The following is a 21,607-nucleotide window of genomic DNA, read 5'->3' as shown; positions in this document are numbered from 1 at the left end:
CGGGGGGATCACGAGGTCAGGAGATCCAGACCATCCTGGCTAACACAGTGAAACCCGTCTCTACTAAAAATACAAAAATTAGCCAGGCATGGTGGTGGGCGCCTGTAGTCCCAGCTACTTGGAAGGCTGAGGCAGGAGAATGGCGTGAACCCGGGAGGCGGAGCTTGCAGTGAACTGAGATCTTGCCACTGCACTCCAGCCTGGGCTACAGAGCGAGACTCCCTCCTAAAACAACAACAACAACAACAACAAACAAAAAAAAAAAAAAAAAGAAGGCAAACAATTGAACATACTGACATATTGATTCTTTGAAGAGAAATTTAGAACTCATATCTAACAGCTGGCGTGTCTGGCAGGGGGCTCCGGCTGGGGCGCAGTCTTGAGCGTTTGGGGCTCTGGGGTGCTCCGGGCAGAGGCTGGGCCAGAGCTGTGGCGCCCAACCAGGGCTAAACTCAAACTTGGGAGGTCGCCCACGCGAAACAGTAGCCCTTCCTGACCCGCCTACTCGGCTTGGCGGGGAGCGGGACGTCGCTGGGGGCCATGCCAGGCGGGCCGCCTCTGACAGCAGCTGGGCTCTGGCGCGCTCCGCCGCCCCTCCCGCGCAGGCGGGGGTGGGATCCCGGCCGATCCAGTCCGGGTTTTGCTGGGGAGCTGGCGAGCCGCGCGTGCGGCGGCTTCAACTGTCGTCTTAGGCAGCAGCAGGCTACGGGGATCATGGTGCAGTACGAGCTGTGGGCCGCGTTGCCTGGCGCCTCCGGGGTCGCCCTGGCCTGCTGCTTCGTGGCGGCGGCCGTGGCCCTGCGCTGGTCCGGGCGCCGGACAGCGCGGGGCGCGGTGGCCCGGGCGCGACAGAGGCAGCGAGCGAGCCTGGAGAACATGGACAAGGCGGCGCAGCGCTTCCGGCTCCAGGTGACTGCCTGAGAGTGGTGGGGTGGGCGCGGCCTGAGGGTACACGCAGCGGCACTTTCAGCCGCCAGACCAGCGGAGGGACAGAGGGGCGGGCGGGCAGAGCAGATGTGTAGCTTTCCAGAATCTCTCCTCACCCAAAGATATTCCGCACTTTCTAAGCCAGGTAGAGCCAGGGGGAGGAAAGGAAACGATAGTGTCAAGGCAGCTCGTGGAAGGCCTTCTCCTCACTGGGTCAAAGAGGAGTTTTGCTTTGTGCCAAAGAATCTCAAGATTACTGCCTACTGGAATGCGAAAACGCAAGCGTGACAACCAGTAGGATGCTAGGGGTTGAAGACTTTGGAATCGCAGAGTGTAATGGCCAAGGGAATCTGGAGAGCTTAGAGGTTTTTTTTTTTTTTTTTTTTTTGAGACGGAGTCTCGCTCCGACTCCCAGGTAAGAGTGCAGTGGCGCGATCTCGGCTCACTGCAACTTCTGCCTCCCGGGTTCAAGCGATTCTCCTGCCTCAGCATCCCCAGTAGCTGGGATTACAGGGGCCCGCCACTACGCCCGGCTTAAGTTTTGCATTTTTAGTAGAGACTGGGTTTCGCCATGTTGGCCAGTCTGGTCTGGAATGCCTGACCTCAGCTGATACACCTGCCCCGGCCTCCCAAAGTGTTGGGACTATAGGCGTGAGCCACCGAGCCCGGCCGAGTTTTCAAGCTTCTCGATTTGTGCATTTGGATCCTAAGAGGGAGCCGGAAAGAAACCTGCCAGGTGCACAGGGAGATCTTGGCAAAGCCAGGCTAGAAGGGAAGTCGCTCTGGCTCCTGCTGCCGGCCTGTGGTGTCCAACCCCTGGCAAGCCCTTTCCATGAGCAGGTTCAGTTCCAGCCCTCTCTGGGTGGTCTGTCAACAAACTTTTCTACTCCCTGCGCTGCCTCTGGATCACCTCAGTATGTGGGTTTGGGGGCGTGGAAGGGCCTGGCTGAGGGTTTGGAAGACGTGGCTTGAAGAGGGGCTTTTCCTCCGGGTGTGTGAAGCACAGACCCCAGTTAAAGCCAACATGCTGAACTCTGGGAAGTGTTCTTATGTGCTGAGAGAGGGAGGCCTTGCTGTGTCTGTGGGACCTGACAGGTGGGACGGCTTTCCAGGTTGGGAACTGCAGGATTCAGGAGGGTGTGCCTGGGTGGGAGACAGAAAGAGTCACAGAAAATTGTGTTCAGCAGATGTTCCGCAAGTGATTTTTGAGTTGGGGCAGAGCTGGAACTAGAACCTAGGTGCCTGGCTGCACTCTTCAGCCACACTTTCATGGAGAGGAACAGGAGAGAGATATGAGGAAGGCACGCTCATGGGCATGCCAGCCCAGCGTGTAGCCTTGCATGTTGAAGGGGGCCAGCCCCTCCACACCTGTGGGTATTTCTCGTCAGGTGGGACGAGAGACTGAGTAAAGAAATAAGACACAAAGACAAAGTATAGAGAAAGAACAGAGGGCCCAGGGGACCGGCGCTCAGCATACAGAGGACCCATGCCAGCACTGGTCTCTGAGTTCCCTCAGTATTTATTGATCACTACCTCTACCATCTCGGTGAGGGGGATGTGGCAGGACTATAGGGTAATGGTGGGGAGAGGGTCAGCAGGAAAACATGTGAGCAAAGGACTCTGTGTCATAAATAAGTTTAAGGAAAGGTTCTGTGCCTTGATGTGCATGTAGGCCAGATTTATGCTTGACTTTACACAAGCATCTCAGTGCAGTAAAGAGCAGTATTGCTGCCAGTATGTCTCACTTCCAGCCATAAGGTGGTTTTCTCCTATCTCAGTAAATAGAACGTATGATTGGGTTTTACACCCAGACATTCCATTCCCAGGGCCGAGCAGGAGACAGATGCCTTCCTCTTATCTCAACTGCAAAGAGGCCTTCCTTTTTCACTAATCCTCCTCAGCACAGACCCTTTACGGGTGTCGGGCTGGGGTATGGTCAGGTCTTTCCCTTCCCACGAGGCCGTATCTCAGGCTGTCTCAGTGGGGATAAACCTTGGACAATACCCAGGCTTTCTTGGGCAGAGGTCCCTGCGGCCTTCCGCAGAGCATTGTACCCCTGGGTACTCGAGATTGGAGAATGGCAATGACTTTTACCAAGCGTACTGCCAGCAAACACATTTTTAACAAAGCACATCCTGCACAGCCCTAAATCCATTAAACCTGGAGTCAACACAGCACATGTTTCTGCGAACACAGGGTTGGGGCTAGGGTTACAGATTAAGAGCGTCTCAAGGCAGAAGAATTTCTCTTAGTATAGAACAAAATGGAGTTTTTAATGTCTACTTCTTTTTACAAAGACACAGAAACAGTGTGATCTCTTTCTTTTTCCCACACGTGTTGCGGTTTTGGCTGGCTGTAATGTATGAATTTACTCCAAACCGTCCCTGGGGCAAAGATATCTCATATTTATTTAGTAAGATAAAAAATATATCTGGTTCCAGCCTCCACTCACCAAGCTGGCTGAAAAGGCCACCATCAGTCCATTTTTAGAGTTTCTTCCTTCCAGAGTGGGAGGGCCCTGGTGGTCAACCCAAATTGGCTATCTCCCCTACACAAGCACAGGTTCTTCACTGTCTAGTTGCCCTCTCTGGCTGGGCTCTGGAGGCCCTCTTTAGAGATCCTCCTGTTTATCCCTGGCTCTGTGCAGCCAGCTGAGTTCTGCCAGCTCCAAGAGCGGCGTGGGCAGCACTGGCAGGGATAGGCTCACAGTGCTTGCCTGCAGAACTCACCTCCTGGTTGCAAAGAATCCACCTGGCTAGCAGGGGTGTGGGATGGTAGTAGGATGGGTCTTCCTGCACTTCAACTCCAAACAGCAGCATCTGTATGGTTTTCCTCTGGAGCAACTGCTCTTCATTATTTTTATGAGCAGATTATTCCAGGACAAAAATTTTGGCTCTGAAACTTGGCTCTTTCAGGAGGAGAAGCGGAAAATTACCTTTTGGGTTTCCAATGATTGTGGTTTTGAGTAATCAGCAAAGGGGCGGGGTCCTGATTGACAATAGCTTTGTAGGCTTTGAAGGAGGAGTAAGATTTTTTGTTTTGTTTTTTGTATTTTGTTTTTTTGATTTTTGATATGGAGTCTTGCTCTGTCGCCCAGGCTGGAGTGCAATGGTGCGATCTCGGCTCACTGCAACCTTCACCTCCCAGGTTCAAGCAATTCTCCTGCCTCAGCCTCCCGAGTAGCTGGGATTACAGGTGTCTGCCACCATGGCTGGCTAATTTTTGTATTTTTAGTAGAGACGGAGCTTCACCATGTTGGCCATGGCTGGTCTCGAACTCCTGACCTCAGGATCCACCCACCTCAGCCTCCCAAAGTGCTGGAATTACAGGCATGAGCCACCGCACCTGGCCAATGCCTGGCTAATTTCTGTAGTTTTAGTACAAATGGTTTCGTCACGTTGGCCAGGCTGGTCTTGAACTCTTTTTTTGAGATGGATTCTCACTTTGTTGCCCAGGCTGGAGTGCACTGGTGCAATCTCGGCTCACTGCAAGCTCTGCCTCCTGGGTTCAAGTGATTCTCCTGCCTCAGCCTCCTTGGGTAGCTGGGACTACAGGTGCCTGCCACCACATCCAGCTAATTTTTGCATTTTTAGTAGAGACAGGGTTTCGCCATGTTGGCCAGGCTGGTCTCGAACTCCTGACCTCAGGTGATCTGCCTGCCTCGGCCTCCCAAAGTGGTGGAATTACAGGTGTGAGCCACCACTCCCGGATTCTTAGCGGTGTCCAAGGAGGACACAGCTGGATGAGGGGGTACCTAAACACCTGAATTTTCACAAAATAGTTCACCTCTCTCTAAACTCTTGGGCAACTCTAGAGAAAAGTGTGTTTCTGGTAATTCTGTTGACCCATTTTTTTCCCCACCCTGTCCCCTGAATAAGTTTTGATATCTTTTTCTAGACTGAAGAGAGGGACCACCATCAATAGAATAGTATAGCTGGGAGAGACATCACAGAACACCTATTTATGCCCTTATGCCTTTGTACATGCACTTTTGTTTTACCCTGAATGGTTTTTCCCACATCTCTTACAACCCGCTTATCAATCCCGCTGGCACTGTGGTTCAGAAGGAGAAAACAACACAGATGGAGGAGGGGCAATGCCCCCTAAGTGATTGGTAGAGTATCCCTCTCTTGAAAAATTGTGCATGCAGGTGGCCACAGGTTTAGACGTTACTGTATACTATACTTCCCTGCATTCTCCACAAAATCAGGTTTCCACATGTTCACCGATTGGCCTCCTGGAGGTGCAGACTGACTTTGGTGTCTAGGAGAAAATGTCTCAGCTGCCTGACACTAGTTGAAGATTTAAAAATAGCTGTTAGCAACTGTGTCATTAACTGTCAACAGGGAAGAACATAGGAAAGAATGAAAATGTGTGCTGAGCACGGAGGGGAGCATGTTGACAGGTGCTGGCTGCCATGCACAGGGACTCTGTGGGCACCTTGTAGTGAGGAGGTCCGGGGAGATGGTGACCGGACTGTCGGGTGGTGATTATCCCAGGGTGGTGAATGCTCTGCTGATTTCGACATCCTTCTCCATACTCTTAGGCATTTTAAAAAACACAGTGAACCTATATTTATATGAGAACAAAAATAAAGCAAAAATTTAATTTTCATTGTGAGATGGGAAAGGCAAGATGCAGTACTGTGTGTATAGTATGATTCCTTTGTGCAAAAAGGAATATAGAAATAGACAACTGTTGACATGGTGGATTTTTCATAAATATTTTCTTTTCCTGTAAGATTACACCAGAAGCTGTTAATTACAGTTTTCCTTTATAGAGGAGGGACTGTGCAAGGGGAACCAGGGGTGGAGGGAGTGCTCACTTTTCATTTTGTATACCTTTAAAAAATATATCAAGAGGATTATCTGGTGTGTTTGGGGAGAAATCTTGAACCCATTTTTTTCTTCATTGTAGCTCCCTGTGTTAGAAAAAAAATCCAAAATAAGTGTTGTATCAGTTCAATGAATTCAGAGAAGTGCTCCTGATACCGAGGACATCAGAGGCAGAGGCTGTGGCATGTGCTTGGAGAGGGCGGGTGCCAGGCTCTGGGGTGTGGGGGTAGGAGGGGGCAGTGGTCCCTGGGTGGGGAGAGGTGCACAGGAGTCTGAGAGGAACACAGCTTGGAAGCACCTCCTGGAATATGCTCTGGAGCCTGTGGTGTGATGAGATGGGGATTTGAAGGGGAGAGGCAAGGCCTGGTTGGGTTTTGCACTGTCTAGCCATCGAGGGAAGTGTGGGCTGGAGGGGCAGGACCTGGGCAGGGCAGCAGTTGGGTGGCCCCGTGTGACCCAGGAGATAAGGATGAGTCTGAGGCCTGGTGAGGGCCTTGGTAGAGGGGATGGAGAGGTGACCATTTTTCAGAGCTACTTGGCTTGGTGACTGGATGCAGGTGGGGGTGAAAGGGAGGAGCCAGAAGGACACCTGTTTCCTTTCCTGAACACCTAGATGAATGGCGTGGCCTCCCCTGAGTACAGGGTACAGGATACACAAGGAGGAGAAGGTTGAAAGTCGGGCAGGTGATGAGCTTAGAGGAAGGACAGGGAAGGTGGACAGGTGACAGGAATAGCCCAGTGAGCTGGTTTGGGCTCCATTGCCTCAGGCTGGATGGGGGATCTGGGGGATATGGGATGGGTGGAGAGCCTGGAGTCAGAGGTGCATAGGGGAGGAGTGGAAGCCAGGGGAGGGGAGGAGGGTAAGAGGGGAGGGGAGGAGGGGAAGGGTAGAGGGGAGGAGGGGAAGCCAGGGGAGGGGAGGAGGGGAAGGGTAGAGGGGAGGAGGGAAAACCAGGAGAGGGGAGGAGGGGAAATGGGGGAGGGAAGGAGGGGAAGTAGGGAGGGGAGGAGGGGAAGCAGGCCAGGGGAGGATGGGGGGAGTAGGGGGAGTGGAGGAGTAGAAGCAGGGCTTGGGGGGTGGGAAGAGTGGAAGCAGGAGGAGGGGAGGCCCTCTCCCCGAATCAGAGAGGGAAGAGAAGGTACCCAGAGCTCTGTCTCTCCCCACATCTGGCATCTTCTTATCCTTCAAATCACAGCTGAAATGTGGCTTCTTCAGATAGGCCTGCCCACCCTAAGTCAGTGCTCTGTCATTTTTGTCACAGCACTCCATTTCTCTGCTGTCTCACGTGTATCATGCATGATCTATCTATTATTTAATTTGTTTATTTTCTTGAATGTAGTCTCTGAAAGCAAGGACCATGTCTGTCTTGGTTACCTCTAGATGCATAGCCCCGAAACTGGGCCTTGCCGTACAGTAGATTTCTGGAACATGTTTGTTGACTCACTACATGAATGAGTGACGGAAGCAGTAGCAGAGAAGCAGGAGGGAAACCAGGAGAGTGTAGTGTCTCCATGTCCAGGAAGAATTGAAGAGAGCAGGCGTGTGGCCTTAGTGCTTTCGAAGGTCTCAGTGACAGGGAGTAAGAGAAAGAGGCAAGTATCTGTTGAGTTTAGCAACAAGGAAGTCTCTGGTGACCTTGACAAGAGCAGGGGAGGGTGGGGTGAGATAGGGTGGCTATGACTCAGTGTTTTTTATTTTTTATTTTTATTTTTTTGAGACTGAGTTTCGCTCTTGCCATCCAGGCTGGAGTGCAGTGGCGTGACCTCGGCTCACTGCAACCTCCGCCTCTCGGGTTCAAGCGATTCTCCTGCCTCAGCCTCCCGAGTAGGTGAGGTGAGGATTACAAGTATGCACCACCACGCCCAGCTAATTTTTGTATTTTTAGTAGACACGCGGAGTTTCACCACGTTGGCCAGGCTGGTCTTGAACTCCTGACCTCAAGTGATCCATCCCCCTCGGCCTCCCAAAGTGCTGGGATTACAGGAATGAGCCCGCCTGGCCAACTCAGTGTTTACTCACTAACCCAATACCCTTGAGGAGAGGCTGGGAGCGGTGGCTCACACCTGTAATCCCAGCACTTGGGGAGGCCAAGGTGGGGGCAGATCACTTGAGGTCAGGAGTTTGAGACCAGCCTGGCCAACATGGCTAAACCCCGTCTCTATTAAAAATACAAAAAGTTAGCCAGGCATAGTGGCAGGTGCTACTCGGAGGCTGAGGCAGGAGAATTGGTTGAATCCAGGAGGCGGAGGTTGCAGTGAACCAAAATCACACCACTGCACTCCAGCCTGGGTGATGGAGCAAGACTCTATCTCGAAAAAATAAATAAATTATTGAAACAAACAAACAAAAACAAACCCAATGCCCTGGGGAAGGAGGAAGGAGGAACTGGATGGGTGTGTGCAGTCAGGCTGACCCCAGAGACTCTGGGAGCCCTCGAGGCCTGGCAGACAGAGGTCTGCCTGTGTTTGCCCAAATGTACCTCCTCCTACGGAGAGCTCCTCCCTCTCCATCCTTCCCATGTGCCACCCACTCACCACACTCTGTTTTATTGTCTTTATTTCTCATTGTCTAAAACCTCATCTGTTTGCCTGTCATCTGCTCACCCCGCCCCTGCCCTGTGTGAGCTCACTTGGACATGCCTTCTTGTTCATGGCTGAACCTCAGCCTAGTGTGGTGCTGGGTACGGAGCAGGCGCCTAACACACATCTGTGGAATGAATGTGGAAACCCTCCCTTTTGGGGTGTGGCCTTCAGTCACAGACCCAGCCTCCCAACATGGGGTCTTCTTGTTTTTGCCCTTCCCTGCTAGAGGTTGGCAACCCCCTGGGCAGTGTTCAGAGCTGCTCTGTGGGTGTGGGGATGGCATGGGGTCAGGTGCAGGTGGATGGCTGGTGGGCAAGAAGGCAGCTGTCTCTGAGCCTCAGTTTATCTGTGCAATGGGAATGGCAGTAAGACTTAATCAAAACATGGATGACATCAGCGTGGTGCTTGGCACACAGAAGGCAGCCACTGCTGGTGTATATTTGTAGTGGTTTAATCATCAGTCTGGAGCTAGGCACAGTAGCATGTGCCTGTAGTTCCAGCTACTGGGGAGGCTGCAGTGGGAGGATCGCTTGAGCCCAGAAGTTCGAGTCTAGCCTGGGCAACACAGCCAGATCCTGTCTCTAAGGGGGAAAAAAAAATACCTGGGCAGGTCGGCTCACTGGGCACCACTTCAACAGGCCTCTGGAGGAGATAGAGCTACATTCTCTAGGGATGGCAAGCCAGGGCCTGCTCGGGCTGGGCCGTGCCAGAGCTGCTGGGGCATGGGCCACTGGTGTCTGCTGCAGGCTCATGAGACTTCGGCGAGTAGGGGACTGATCCGAGTTTGTCCCCCACAGAACCCAGACCTGGACTCAGAGGCGCTGCTAGCCCTGCCCCTGCCTCAGCTGGTGCAGAAGTTACACAATAGAGAGCTCTCCCCTGAGGCCGTCCTCTTCACCTATGTAGGAAAGGTAAGGCCAGCCAAGGCCAGCCCCTCCCTTTCCCCTCCCACTCTCTGCACAGGCTGTGGAGAAAACTTGGCCTGGAGTTCGTGAGAAAACCTGGCCTGGGAGTTAGTCCTGCTGGGTGCCATGGTGGGACCTACAGTGCCAGGGACTGCCAGGGAAGGAAGGAGCCAGAGCGTGTGTGTGTGTGTGTGTGTGTGTGTGTGTGTGTGTGAGACACTGAGCATGCTGTCTTAGCTAGTAACCTGGCTTTTAGCCCAGACTTCCCTCTCTGTCCCGCCTCCACCCCATTGGTCAACAAGTCTCTGGTCTGTCCCCCCTTTTTTTTTTTTTTGAGAGGGAGTTTCGCTCTTGTTGCTCAGGCTGGAGTTCAATGGCGCAATCTTGGAGCACTGCAACCTCCACTGCCTGGGTTCAAGCGATTCTCCTGCCTCAGCCTCGCAAGTAGCTGGGATTACAGGCTTGGGCCACTACACCAGGCTAATTAAAACTTTTTTTTTTTTTTTTTTTTTGAGATGGAGTCTCGCTCTGTTGCCCAGGCTGGAATGCAGTGGCGTGATCTCGGCTCACTGCAGCCTCCACCTCCCGGGTTCAAGTGATTCTTGTGCCTCAGCCTCCCGAGTAGCTGGGAGTACAGGCACCCGCCACCACACCCAGCTAATTTTTGTATTTTTAGTAGAGACAGGATTTCACCATGTTGGTCAGGATGGTCTGGAACTCCTGACCTCCAGTGATCCACCTGCCTTGGCCTTCGAAAGTGCTGGGGTTACAGCTGTGAGCCACTGTGCCTGGCCCCCAACTAATTTTTTGTATTTAGTAGAGACGGGGTTTCACCATGTTGATCAGGCTGGTCTCGAACTCCTGACCTCAGGTGATCCACCCGCCTCGGCCTCCCAAAGTGCCGGGATTACAGGTGTGAGCCACCATGCCCGGCCCCTTCTTTTTTTTTGAGATGGGAGTCTCGCTCTGTCACCTAGGCTGGAGTGCAGTGGCATGTTCTTGGCTCACTACAACCTCCAACTCCCGGATTCAAGTGATTATCATGCCTCAGCCTCCCGAGTAGCTGGGATTACAGACATGTACCCCCATGCCTGGCTAATTTTTGTATTTTTATTTGGCCGGGCTGGTCTGGAACTCCCGACCTCAGGTGATCCTCTGAAAGTGCTGGGATTACAGGTGAGAGCCACCGCACCTGCCCTGTTCTTTTACCCAGCCCTCTCCTATATCCATCCCCTTTGGCCATCCTGGCCTGCCACCACCATCTCCCTCCATTCCCAAGCACCATCCTCCTGGTCAGTGCTCTTTTGTGTCCCCAGCTCTTCAGGCCATCTCTTGTACTCCTCCTCTGTGTGTGGCATCACCTCTGGCCAAGGCCTTCTGGAGCTTGGGGTGTCAGCAGCTCTGCACTGGCTTGGGTGGGGCTCCTTTACCTGGAAGGCTGTTTCCCTCTTCTTTGCCCCTCTCCGTGCCATGGGCTCCCCTGGCTGAGCCTTCAGGGCTCAGAGCAGGAGGCACCGTCTTCCATTCGCTGCCTGAGGTAGGGTTTCCTTTTCCAGGCCTGCTCTCATTCTAACAGCACATTTCTCATCACAATGTCAGGCTTGTCTTCTCTATCTCTTTCCCATGTGGGGTCTTTGTGGACAGAGCTTATCTCATTTGTCTTTGAACCTTAGTGCTCAACATGTTGCATTTCACGTAATAAATGCTCAAGAAATATGTTTGAAAAGAAAGGGAGGGAGGGAGGAAAGAGGGAGAGACAAATTGTGCTTTGTGAGTGTGGCCTGCATGATTTCTTGAAAGGGTGTGTGTGACCCCTAGGCAGGTGAATTGTCTGGGTGCAGTGTATGTGACAATGCTGTGGGGCCTGCAGCTGAGGGAGCGAGAGCATGCTGGGCTGGTGTCACTGAGAAGGGGCACATACACAGTCTCAGCAGATGGTCTTGCTTCTTCCCTGTCAATGTCCCTGAAAAGGCTCCTGCCCTTCCTAGTTAATCTAGTCAGTCTGGTTAGATTGGCCTTCTCTGTTCCTGCCTCGGGTACCCCAGGGACAGATTTTGCACACGCCCAAATATGGCAACACAGCCCACGCTGTTTCCCCCAGATGACCCCCAGGAGTAGGAGTATTTACTGAAAGCTGATCTCACTCCGCCCTCACCTTTCCTTCTGTAGGACCCTGTGTGGTCCGGTTTGAGCATTCTAGGCAGATTTCCGCTATTAGCATGTTCTTCCCTTTTGTCAAGTTCCTACTCCATGTGACTTGATTATCAAATTCAAGAGTTCCTGGGTAAGGGGAGGCTTGACTGGGCTATGTGTGGGGAAGGCATGGGGTAGAGGAGAGAGTGCTGGGCTCCGGGAGGCAGGAGTCTGGTCTAGCCCTGCTCTGTGGCTGCCCTTCGGTGTGACCACTGACGGGGGCTGCCCCTATCTAGTTTCTGTCTGCCTTACTGGGCAGAGATGTGGCTTGGAGGAGGTGGGGGAGTGGCCAGTGATCATTTTCCTCCCAGCTCACCCCCTGCCTGGGGGGCATCTGAGGCCAGTATCTTGCTCCCTTGAGTGTCCTGGTTGTGTCCTGGTCCTGGTTGAAGGCCAGAGACAGCCAGGATGAGGCCTGGGCCAAATGTCCCCAGTGAGGCAGATGCCGGGCCCTAGATCATCCTGTGTGCCCCAGGCTCAGGGCCATGTTGCTGGTTCCCCTCTCCCTGGGTATACTTTAAAAGGCCAGTTCTACATGATGTATGTTTCACCACAATGTTTTAAAAAGGCCAGCCTCCTTTTACCTTATGTCTACTTCCCCTTCCTCAGGCCTGGGAGGTGAACAAAGGGACCAACTGTGTGACCTCCTATCTGGCTGACTGTGAGACTCAGCTGTCCCAGGCCCCAAGGCAGGGCCTGCTCTATGGCGTCCCTGTGAGCCTCAAGGAGTGCTTCACCTACAAGGTATGCTCTGCCTCAGCGCCAGGCCTCCATTGTCGCCTCCATTCCTGCCAGCCTGCTTTGTATCTTGGATCATTTTGGGCCCTCAGAGGAGGTATCATGTCCAAAGGCCTTGCGAGGGGACACTGGTATGCCTGTCTTGCCCTGTGTGACAGCTGTTAGAGTGGGCCCTGGGCTGCCCACAGGCTCTGACTCACAGGTCACGTCCCTTTTGGTGCCCATCCCTCCTCCCAGGGCCAGGACTCCACGCTGGGCTTGAGCCTGAACGAAGGGGCGCCAGCGGAGTGCGACAGTGTGGTGGTGCATGTGCTGAAGCTGCAGGGTGCCGTGCCCTTCGTGCACACCAATGTGCCCCAGTCCATGTTCAGGTTGGGTCTTGGGGCAGGGCGGGGCAGGGGCACCGGTCCCAGCATGACTTGGGCTGACCCGTTCTTGCCTCCTCCAGCTATGACTGCAGTAACCCCCTCTTTGGCCAGACCGTGAACCCATGGAAGTCCTCCAAAAGCCCAGGGGGCTCCTCAGGGGGTGAAGGGGCCCTCATCGGGTCTGGAGGCTCCCCCCTGGGCTTAGGCACTGATATGGGAGGCAGCATCCGCTTCCCCTCCTCCTTCTGCGGCATCTGCGGCCTCAAGCCCACGGGGAACCGCCTCAGGTAGGGTGGGTGGAGGGCGCTTCTGGGCCCCTCGCTGTGTGACCTTGGCCTAGCTTCCAACCTCTCTGGGCTCCAGGCGGGGATTCGGTCTCCGGGGTTTTGCTGGGAGGAAGCATTACAGTACCACTGGCTGGGCATGGGTCCCAGTTTCCAAAGCGGTGAGTGTTCAGAGCTGCTGTGTGGGTGTGGGGATGGTGGCGGGTGGCCGTTTCCTGTTTCCAGCGTCTTATGTTTCTTATCCAGCAAGAGTGGCCTGAAGGGCTGTGTCTATGGACAGGAGGCAGGTGAGGTCCATGGTGCTCTCCCCTAGGAGGGTGGGGGTCGGCCTGACCCGCTTGCGCCCATGCTTCTCAGGTGGCAGGGCAGTGTCTGGCCCCCAGGCTGCTCTAAGTCTGGATTCCTCCCTCCTTGTCTGCTTACTTCCCTCCCTTCTCTGCCTCACAGTGCGCCCCTCCGTGGGCCCCATGGCCAGGGACGTGGAGAGCCTGGCGCTGTGCCTGCGAGCCCTGCTGTGCGAGGACATGTTCCGCTTGGACCCCACTGTGCCTCCCTTGCCCTTCAGGGAAGAGGTGAGCAGGGCTGGGTGGGCATGGGCGTGGACTGCTGAACCTCGACAGCCACCCCAGGCCTTGGAGGCCCTGTCTCCTGAGAACCGTGCCCCAGGGCTCTGAGGCCAGGGCGGGTTGCTCCTCCACAGACGGCCACCAGATGGAGCCCTTGCCTGCATTTGGAAATCCACAGGCTTTCAAAGGCGCCCAGCCTCTGCTGCTGGCACCAGGGATGCAGGAATCACTTCCCAGCCCGCTGACCTTCAGCAAACAGCGGCCATTCTAACAGTATTCCTGTCCACATTTTGACGAGCAGCACGCCACGCTGCCTGCAGACCCCAGCTCATGTAGCCCGTTCTTGCCAGAGGTAGGCTGCGTGAGCCGGGATCTGCAGGCAGCAGGCGTGCTGCTCCCCAGAATACCACCACAACAGCCTGTTGCTGAGATAGGCTGGGCTTGTTGCTTTCTGTGGTGAGGCAGCACTGTCTTGCAAAGCCTTAGTAGCATCTCAGAGGGCAGGAAGTGTGAGGAGATCTGCTGAGATTTTGAAGTCTGGTTTAAGGTAAATCTTTCAACATGGGGGTTGGTTAAGATTGGGTTGGGGTCATCATATGATTGTCCATGTTAAGGATTGGTGGGCATAGCAGGGTGTGGATTTTGAGGCGAGAGGTGTCAACTGATGCTTCCTGTTGAAGAGTTGATGGGTGTTTCTGGAATGAATTGGAAGGTTATTTGTGCTTATGTGTGTTATTTGGAGGAGGTAGGGGAGTGGCCAGTGGTCATCTTCCTCCCAGCTCATCCCCTACTGCAGGGCATCTGAGACCAGTGTTTTGCTCTCTTGAGTGTTCTGGTTGTGCCCTGGTCCTGGTACTCTCTCTCTCTCTCTCTCCCTGTTGGGGTTGAAGGCCAGAAGCAGCCAGGTTGAGGCTGGGGCCAGATGTCCCCAGTGAGGCAGGTGCTGGGCCCTAGGTCATCCTCTGTGCCCACTCCAACAGACTGTTCAGGAGCTGTAAAGTTAGATCGGTGTAGACAGAGGAAGAGTGAAGTCACATTAATGTAGACAGTAAGCTGTGTGACGTGAGCCCCATTTCTCAGCAGTCCAGCGATTGTCTATCTTGTACAGAGCTCTTGCCCTCGCCCCAGCCAAGGTTGCTTTGGAAAGGTTGAGGGTTTGTGGACAGGAAAGAGATTGGGCCTTGGTGTTTCTTGGGAGTGGGGCAACAGGGCAGATCTGGGCTGGGTAGGGTGAACTCCCCCTCCTCAGGCAGAGGGAGATATTCTAACTGAACCCACGGCAATAGGCAGCTGTGAAGTCCTTCCTCGGAGGAGAGGAGATGAGGTCCCTGTCTGGAAGTCTGGAACAGTTTATCATGAGAGCCAGGGCAGGTGGCGGAGAACCTCAGCACAGAAGACAGGATGCCTGCATTCCAGACCTGTCTTGTCACTCTGCATTGGGTAGCTTTGGACAAGTCCCAGTCCCACCTAATCTCCCTATTGAGACCTCAAGCCTCAGTTTCCTCATGTGACCAGTAGGAATCCTTATCCTTGCTCTGCCCACCTGAGTCACTGTGAAGGTGTTTTATGAAAGGGTCAGATGCAAAAGGGGCTGGCCTCGCTGATTGCAGCCTCGCAGCTGTGTCTGGGGCTGAGTAGTTTCTCTGATCTCTAGGGCTCCTGCCTAGGGCTGTCTTCTCCTGACCTGCCCCTGTCCCCTGTGTTTTCCCTCTAGATCTACACCAGCTCTCAGCCCCTGCGTGTGGGGTACTATGAGACTGACAACTATACCATGCCCACCCCGGCCATGAAGCGGGCCGTCCTGGAGACCAAACAGAGCCTTGAGGCTGCGGGGCACACGGTATGACTGCAGGGTCCTAGAAGTACTGGCATCTCCTCTCCTCCTGGGAAGCCTTCCTGGTACCCATGACTACTCTATCCCTGGCGTCCTGGCACTCTGATGGTACTGTCATCAGGGTGAACTGTGGCCCTGTGGGACGAGTATATAGAGGGCTGATTGAGAGTATTGGAGTGAGTGATTAAGGGAGAACTTCAGCCCTGTGCTGTGTGATGTGTGAACACTACATGTGGGGAGGCTCTTCAGCTATAGGCAGTGGTGCACAGCTGTCCAGAGGCTCCCAGGGCCATGGGTTTTGGTCTGGTCATTTATACAACTTTATGTGTGGCTCCAGACTTCTCTCATGCTGTGCCTTCCACAGTGAGTTTTCTTGGGTCGGTAAGGCTGCCTTTGTGGCTCTAGTGAGAGCTGTCATGTGGGCGGAGTTGGTCCAGTCCATCCTCAGGGCCACCCAGACAGCATGGGGATCATGGAGCCAGCGGTTAGGTCAGGAGGCTTTACACCCCTCAATCCCTGCAGCTGGTTCCCTTCTTGCCAAGCAACATACCCCATGCTCTGGAGACCCTGTCAACAGGTGGGCTCTTCAGTGACGGTGGCCACACCTTCCTACAGAACTTGTGAGTGATAGTGGCTTTGGGGTCTTGGTGGGATCAGAAAAGTAGGCAGACCCAGGGGGAGCAGCAGGGTGTGGTGATGCCTGGATGGGCCTTAGCTGAATCCAACAAAGGCCTGATCACTCTGGGCAGGGTCCTCGCTGTCCCTCCAGCTGGGCACATTGACCCTGGAGATCCCTTGCCAGGGTGCCAGCCCGAGGGGAGGAGGCTGGGTTGAGTATCTGTGGTCTATCCTTGATCTGAGCTTGTTGTGAGGTAGGAGGTGGGCAGGAGGTTGCCTCTCTGTTTGGGAAAGATTTGGGGCAAGGGCAAGATCCAGGCAGGAGGGTGGGGGCTTGGACCTGGGTGACTCCGGGCTCTGTCTGACTTGAGCCAAGTCTTCCTTTTGAGCAGGACCTCAGCTTTCTCTCCTGTAAAGTGGGTGAGTTGGACCAGGCTCCTTTTAAGGGATTTTGCAGAGCTCATTTTTAGGGAAGTTGGTTCCCCAGTGCTGTTTTTAGTCCTTAAAGGTTGTCAGGGGCAGAGGACAGGCCTATGAAGGCCCCTCCTGGTGATATACCTCTGCTGGATGGACTGGAACCCTTCAGAACACAGTCCTCCTTCCTCCACTTCACCGATGGAGAACTTAGCCCTGCAGCCTGAAGCTTGGCCCTGCAGCTTCAGTCAGTCAAGGGCCCAGCCTGTCAAGTTCCTTTCCTTCCCCTAGCAGCCAAGTGTGGTCCAGGCATCAGTGGAAGGGGTCAATCCTCACTGTGGCCCTGGGAATGAGTCCCCAGGATCAGCTGCCTGAGACCTTTCCCTGAGGTCTTGAGCCAGAGATAGCCTCAGAGCCATGCTTCATGGGCAGCCCACCCTGGATTGCCCCACCTGTGCCTCCAGGCTGGCCTCCATGTCAAAGGGGAGGTACCCTCAGGGAGGCCTCATCAGGGAGACGTTGCCCTCAGTTCTTAGAGCTCTGAGCTGGGTTTGCTGGAGAGGGATACCCTGAGTCCTGCCTTGAGGAGCTCCCGTGGATGTGGGTTGGAGCCCAGGCATCCCAAAGGATCAGTAGATACAAACGGCATGTTCGGAAGGAGGGAGCCGAATCTGGTGAGGAGGAGGTGGACAGTACCCCTGCATAGAGAACGGGATTGCTGTGGGCCGGGTGAGCAAGCCGGGAAGGATGCGGGGATGGGAGTGCCTGGACCCAGCCTTTTGTTTCCCAGCAAAGGTGATTTCGTGGACTCTTGCCTGGGGGACCTGGTCTCCATTCTGAAGCTTCCCCAGTGGCTTAAAGGACTGCTGGCCTTTCTGGTGAAGCCTCTGGTGAGGGCACAAGGAGTGGAGGGGCTAGGATGACTGGGGGGAACCTAGGGCCTCCTATCGCGTGATCCCCCATGGCCTTCCTCAGCCTCTCTTGGTTTAGGCAGGCATGGCCTCCTCTTCCCTCCAGTCCCCACCCAGATAGCTCTCCTCCCCTGTCCCCTGTGATCTTCAGCCAACCTGCCTGCTGAAAGGGGGGCTGACCTGGGCCCTGGGGGGAGGCATGGAGGGACAGGTCCCCAGTGGCTTGACCTGAAGAAGGTTGACACCTGCCGTGGCCCAGAGTGGAGTCACCGACCCTGCGTCTGTCCTGTGCAGCTCCCAAGGCTGTCAGCTTTCCTCAGCAACATGAAGTCTCGGTGAGGGTTCTTCTGTGCCCAGCTGCCGCCCCTGCCTGTCCTGACCCGAGTCTGGGTCTGGGTAGTTTCTGACAGGAAAGGACTTGAGGGAAGTAGCCTCTGAGGCTGGAAGTGGCCAGGCAGGGGGGCAACCTTTGTGGCCTTCAGGTGGGACTTTGAAGTTGTCTCGGCACGGTCCAGTTCTGGCTGGAGAACAAAGGCCTGAGGGGGACAAGAGGATGGGGGAGTTGGAGGAGAGGAGGTTGACCTGGCTGGGGTGTGGGTGGAAAGGACCAAGAAGTGGGGGTTGGCCTGGGCCGGTGGTGGGGCACCTGGGAGAGATGCTGCTGTTAGAGATCTGAGCTGACCTGAGCTCTGCCAGGTCCTCGCCTCTTAGTGGCTTGGGCTGGAAAAGCAGGGTGTAAACTGCCCCGTTTCAGGCCCTGACATCCCGTGGACTCACTCCTTCCCTCACCACCAGGCTTCAGGACTGGCGGCATCTATGGCCTCTCCTGTGTCCTGAGGGTAGCGAGGAATCAGGCCTGGGCTAGTCCTGGCTCTGCCGTGGAGTCACCAAGTGACAGCCTGTGCCCCTCTGGGGCCTGATTTTCTCATCCAGACAGTAGGGGCTTGAACTTCCCTCTCAGCTCCCATGGGGTTGTGAAGGGTCCACGGAGGGGTGAGATCTGGAGGGTTGGTAGTAGGGGTCTGATGTCGCTGATCTCCATGGCTGTGGCCATGATGGCTGGTGACCACACTCTTTCTGCCCAGGTCGGCTGGAAAACTCTGGGAACTGCAGCACGAGATTGAGGTGAGACCAGAGCCTCTGGACTGGAGCAGGGTGCCGGGGGGAGGGTGGAGTTGGACAGGGCACCCGCTAACAGGGTCTTGTGGCCACTGCCCCCACGGGGCTCCCAGACTGGCCTGTCGTCCCCCTTCCACTCCCTGGACCACCACTCGGGCCCAGCTCTCTGACCCTTACTTGCCCAAATGCCCATCCTATGAGGCTGGGTCAGCCCAGGGCTCCTGTCCTGGCCGCCTTTTTGCCCCTCTGGAGCTGCCTGTGTGTGGCTCCGCCCCAGCAGGAAGAGGCATGTCCACAATTCATCCTGGAGGCGGAATGACTGATGCCCTCTGAGAAGCAGCACTGCCTGCCCGGAGCACCTGTGTCCCACTGTGGCTCCTTTCAGATTCAGGGGCAGGTGCTGGGGCCAGAGCCACCCTAGCCACAGTCCCTGAGTTAGAGAGCCTGGGGTGGGCCAGGTCTGCGTGCTTTCACCCGGTGCGCTGTGTCCCCCACAGGTGTACCGCAAAACTGTGATTGCCCAGTGGAGGGCGCTGGATCTGGATGTGCTGCTGACCCCCATGCTGGGCCCTGCTCTGGACTTGAATGCCCCAGGCAAGGCCACAGGTGAGGCCCGACACCCTGCCTGTCCCTTCTATGAATCTGGCCATGTGCCCTGCAGGGCTGCCAGGAAATGGAAGAAGAGGAGCCCTCGGGGAGGACCCTGCCCTCGCAGGGGCCCACAGTCTGGCTGGCTGGAGACATGGGAGTCATGTGGGATGCCCTGGCAGGGTTTGATTTTTCTGTCATCAGCACTATTCAAGTTGGGGACCTTGAATTACAGAATCTAGTTTGGGGAGGTGGTGGTTTGAAGTCCACGTGGGATTTAGATAAATCAAGAAAATAGGGGCCAGGCGCGGTGGCTCACACCTATAATCCCAGCACTTTGGGAGGCTGAGGCTGGAGGATCACTTGAGCCCAGGAGCTCAAGAGCAGTCCAGGCAACATAGTGAGGCCTCTGTTGCAACAAAAAATAGAAAGATAAGCTGGTTGTGGTTGCATGTTCCTCTAGTCCTGGCTACTCGGGGGGTTGTGGCGGGAGGATTGCTTGAGCCCAGGAGGTCGAGGCTGCGGTGAGTTACGATCACACCACTGCGCTCCAGCCTGGGTGACAGTGAGACTCTGTCTCAAAAAAGGAAAAGGAAAAGAAAACAGAAACAACATTCCCAGTGGGGAAAGCACATGGGCAAAGGCATGGGGCAAGCCTCAGTGGGATGTCCAGCCTGGCCCTGAAGTCTGAATTCCTGGGCTTTGTCACTCAGACCTCAGTCCTGGGAGAGAGCCTTTCTCTGGCTGTAGACACAGGGTGCCATTTCATACGAGGTTTGACTCAGGCCTAGAGCTGGCACTGAGATTCCTGGGGCCTGCTGCAGCTGCTTGTGTTGTGTTCCAGGGGCCGTCAGCTACACTATGCTCTACAACTGCCTGGACTTCCCTGCAGGGGTGGTGCCTGTCACCACGGTGACTGCTGAGGACGAGGCCCAGATGGAACATTACAGGGGCTACTTTGGGGATATCTGGGACAAGGTGCTGCAGAAGGTGAGGACTGTCCTGCCCCTCAGCTGAACTCACTCCCCACCCTGACTCTGGCCGCTGTGGAGGAAACAGTACTAGTACTGAGGGTTTGCCAGCCTTTCTTAAACGAGACCTGAAGGACTGTGGCCTGGCCCTGCTTTGCGGCCTCTCTCTAGCTGGGGTGCTTCCTGGGCCTGGGAGTGGGGAGTCCTGCCTCGCTAACCCTATCCTGATGCCTGTGTCCCCTATAGGGCATGAAGAAGAGTGTGGGGCTGCCCGTGGCCGTGCAGTGCGTGGCTCTGCCCTGGCAGGAAGAGTTGTGTCTGCGGTTCATGCGGGAGGTGGAGCGACTGATGACCCCTGAAAAGCAGTCATCCTGATGACTCTGGCTCTGGAGGACTTGAGACTCACACTCTCTGCAGCCCAGCCTAGTCAGGGCACAGTTGCCCTGCTGCCACAGCAAGGAAATGTCCTGCATGGGGCAGAGGCTTCCGTGTCCTCTCCCCCAACCCCCTGCAAGAAGCGCCGACTCCCTGAGTCTGGACCTCCGTCCCTGCTCTGGTCCCCTCTCTTCGTCCTGATCCCTCCACCCCCATGTGGCAGCCCGTGGGTATGACATGGGCCAAGGCCCAACTAACAGTCAAGAAACAGCTCCTCGTCTGTGTGGTTTCTGGGCGTCATCGTGAAGGTGGGGGTTGGAGCCTGTTGAAAGCAGGGATGGCTTGACCATGCAGACCCAGGCTCCAGCCATGCCAGTCTCCTGCTCCACAACCTCCCCTGGTGCCCATCGCCCACAGGAGGAGTGCAAGCTTGTATCCCCCAGCATTGCGGCCCTGCCCCTCCTCTCTCACCTACACTAAACCCTGCTCTGCTGGACACTGCCCTTGGTCTCCTTCCTTCCTCTGCTCCTTTCCCTGCCTAGAAAGCTCTTTCTGTTCCTCCGCTTTCCATACTTTGAGACCTGGCTCAGGTTCTTCTCTCTCCAGGAGGCCTTTCCTCCTGTCTCCAGGCCCTGGAGTAGATGGGCTGTTTCTTCCCAGTCTGCCCTGTGTGGTGGGCATTGGGGGGGTGTCTGCCTGCCTTACTACACTGGCTTTCCTTGATGGCAGGGACCCCATTGCTACGTCTCTGTCTTCTGTGGCTAGCACAGGGCAGCAGGGGAAGCACTGATTTGGGTGCCTTCACTGGTTCATTGATTCAGCCCTTGGAGCCTCAGCATGGCCATGTCCAGACCTCAGCTGACTTGAGTCAAGCCTGGGCTTCTGGGGACGTGGACATTGACACAAACACATCTATTCCTCCTGTGATTAGGGCTTGGGAACAGGATAGACAGGGGGCCAAATGCTGCCGAGGGGAGGGGAAGTGGTCACTGAGGCTAGTACGTGGCCACTGTGTTTCATCTCCACGACCACGCTCTGGTCCAAGCCACCTCCCTCATCTGGATGCTTCAGTGACTTCCCTTCTGGGCTCCCCTCTTTCAACCCTGGCTGCCCTCTAATCCATTCTCCACACAGTAGCTGGAATGATCTTTTAAAAGTATAAATCAGGCCAGGCGCAGTGGCTCACACCTGTAATCCTAGCACTTTGAGAGGCCGAGGCGGGTGGATCACTGAGGTCAGGAGCTCGAGACTAGCCTGGCCAACATGGCGAAACCCTGGCTCTACTAAAAATACAAAAAAAATTTGCCAGGCATGGTGGCGTGCACCTGTAGTCCCAGCTACTCAGGAGGCTGAGGCAGGAGAATTGCTTGAACCCAGG

The 21,607-nt window shown here is 55.1% G+C and overlaps 1 protein-coding gene across 1 annotated transcript; it reads left to right on the top strand.

Annotated features, from left to right (window-relative positions):
- Nucleotides 1–546: 546 nt before the first annotated feature.
- FAAH (fatty acid amide hydrolase) lies at nucleotides 547–20,499 on the top strand. Its single transcript, XM_023221505.2, has 15 exons — nucleotides 547–909; nucleotides 9,143–9,256; nucleotides 12,053–12,187; nucleotides 12,419–12,552; nucleotides 12,630–12,836; nucleotides 13,080–13,120; nucleotides 13,281–13,405; nucleotides 15,114–15,239; nucleotides 15,756–15,853; nucleotides 17,056–17,155; nucleotides 17,471–17,511; nucleotides 18,262–18,301; nucleotides 18,793–18,901; nucleotides 19,728–19,873; nucleotides 20,101–20,499. The coding sequence occupies exons 1-15, from the start codon at nucleotides 715–717 to the stop codon at nucleotides 20,227–20,229; spliced, it is 1,740 nt and encodes a 579-aa protein (XP_023077273.1). The 5' UTR covers nucleotides 547–714; the 3' UTR covers nucleotides 20,230–20,499.
- The last annotated feature ends 1,108 nt before the right edge of the window (nucleotides 20,500–21,607 follow it).

This window comes from Piliocolobus tephrosceles, chromosome 1 (assembly GCF_002776525.5).
Source record: "Piliocolobus tephrosceles isolate RC106 chromosome 1, ASM277652v3, whole genome shotgun sequence".
Lineage (NCBI taxonomy): Eukaryota > Metazoa > Chordata > Mammalia > Primates > Cercopithecidae > Piliocolobus > Piliocolobus tephrosceles.
The sequence above is the reverse complement of the archived record's forward strand: the minus strand, read 5'-3'. Positions and strand labels throughout refer to the sequence as shown.

Coding starts and splice junctions, on each gene's coding strand:
- FAAH (XM_023221505.2), top strand. CDS start 715: ATGGTGCAGTACGAGCTGTGGGCCGCGTTGCCTGGCGCCTCCGGGGTC. Junction 12,837..13,079: donor CCCACGGGGAACCGCCTCAG/GTAGGGTGGGTG, acceptor TTTCTTATCCAG/CAAGAGTGGCCTGAAGGGCT. Junction 17,512..18,261: donor CTCAGCAACATGAAGTCTCG/GTGAGGGTTCTT, acceptor CTTTCTGCCCAG/GTCGGCTGGAAAACTCTGGG.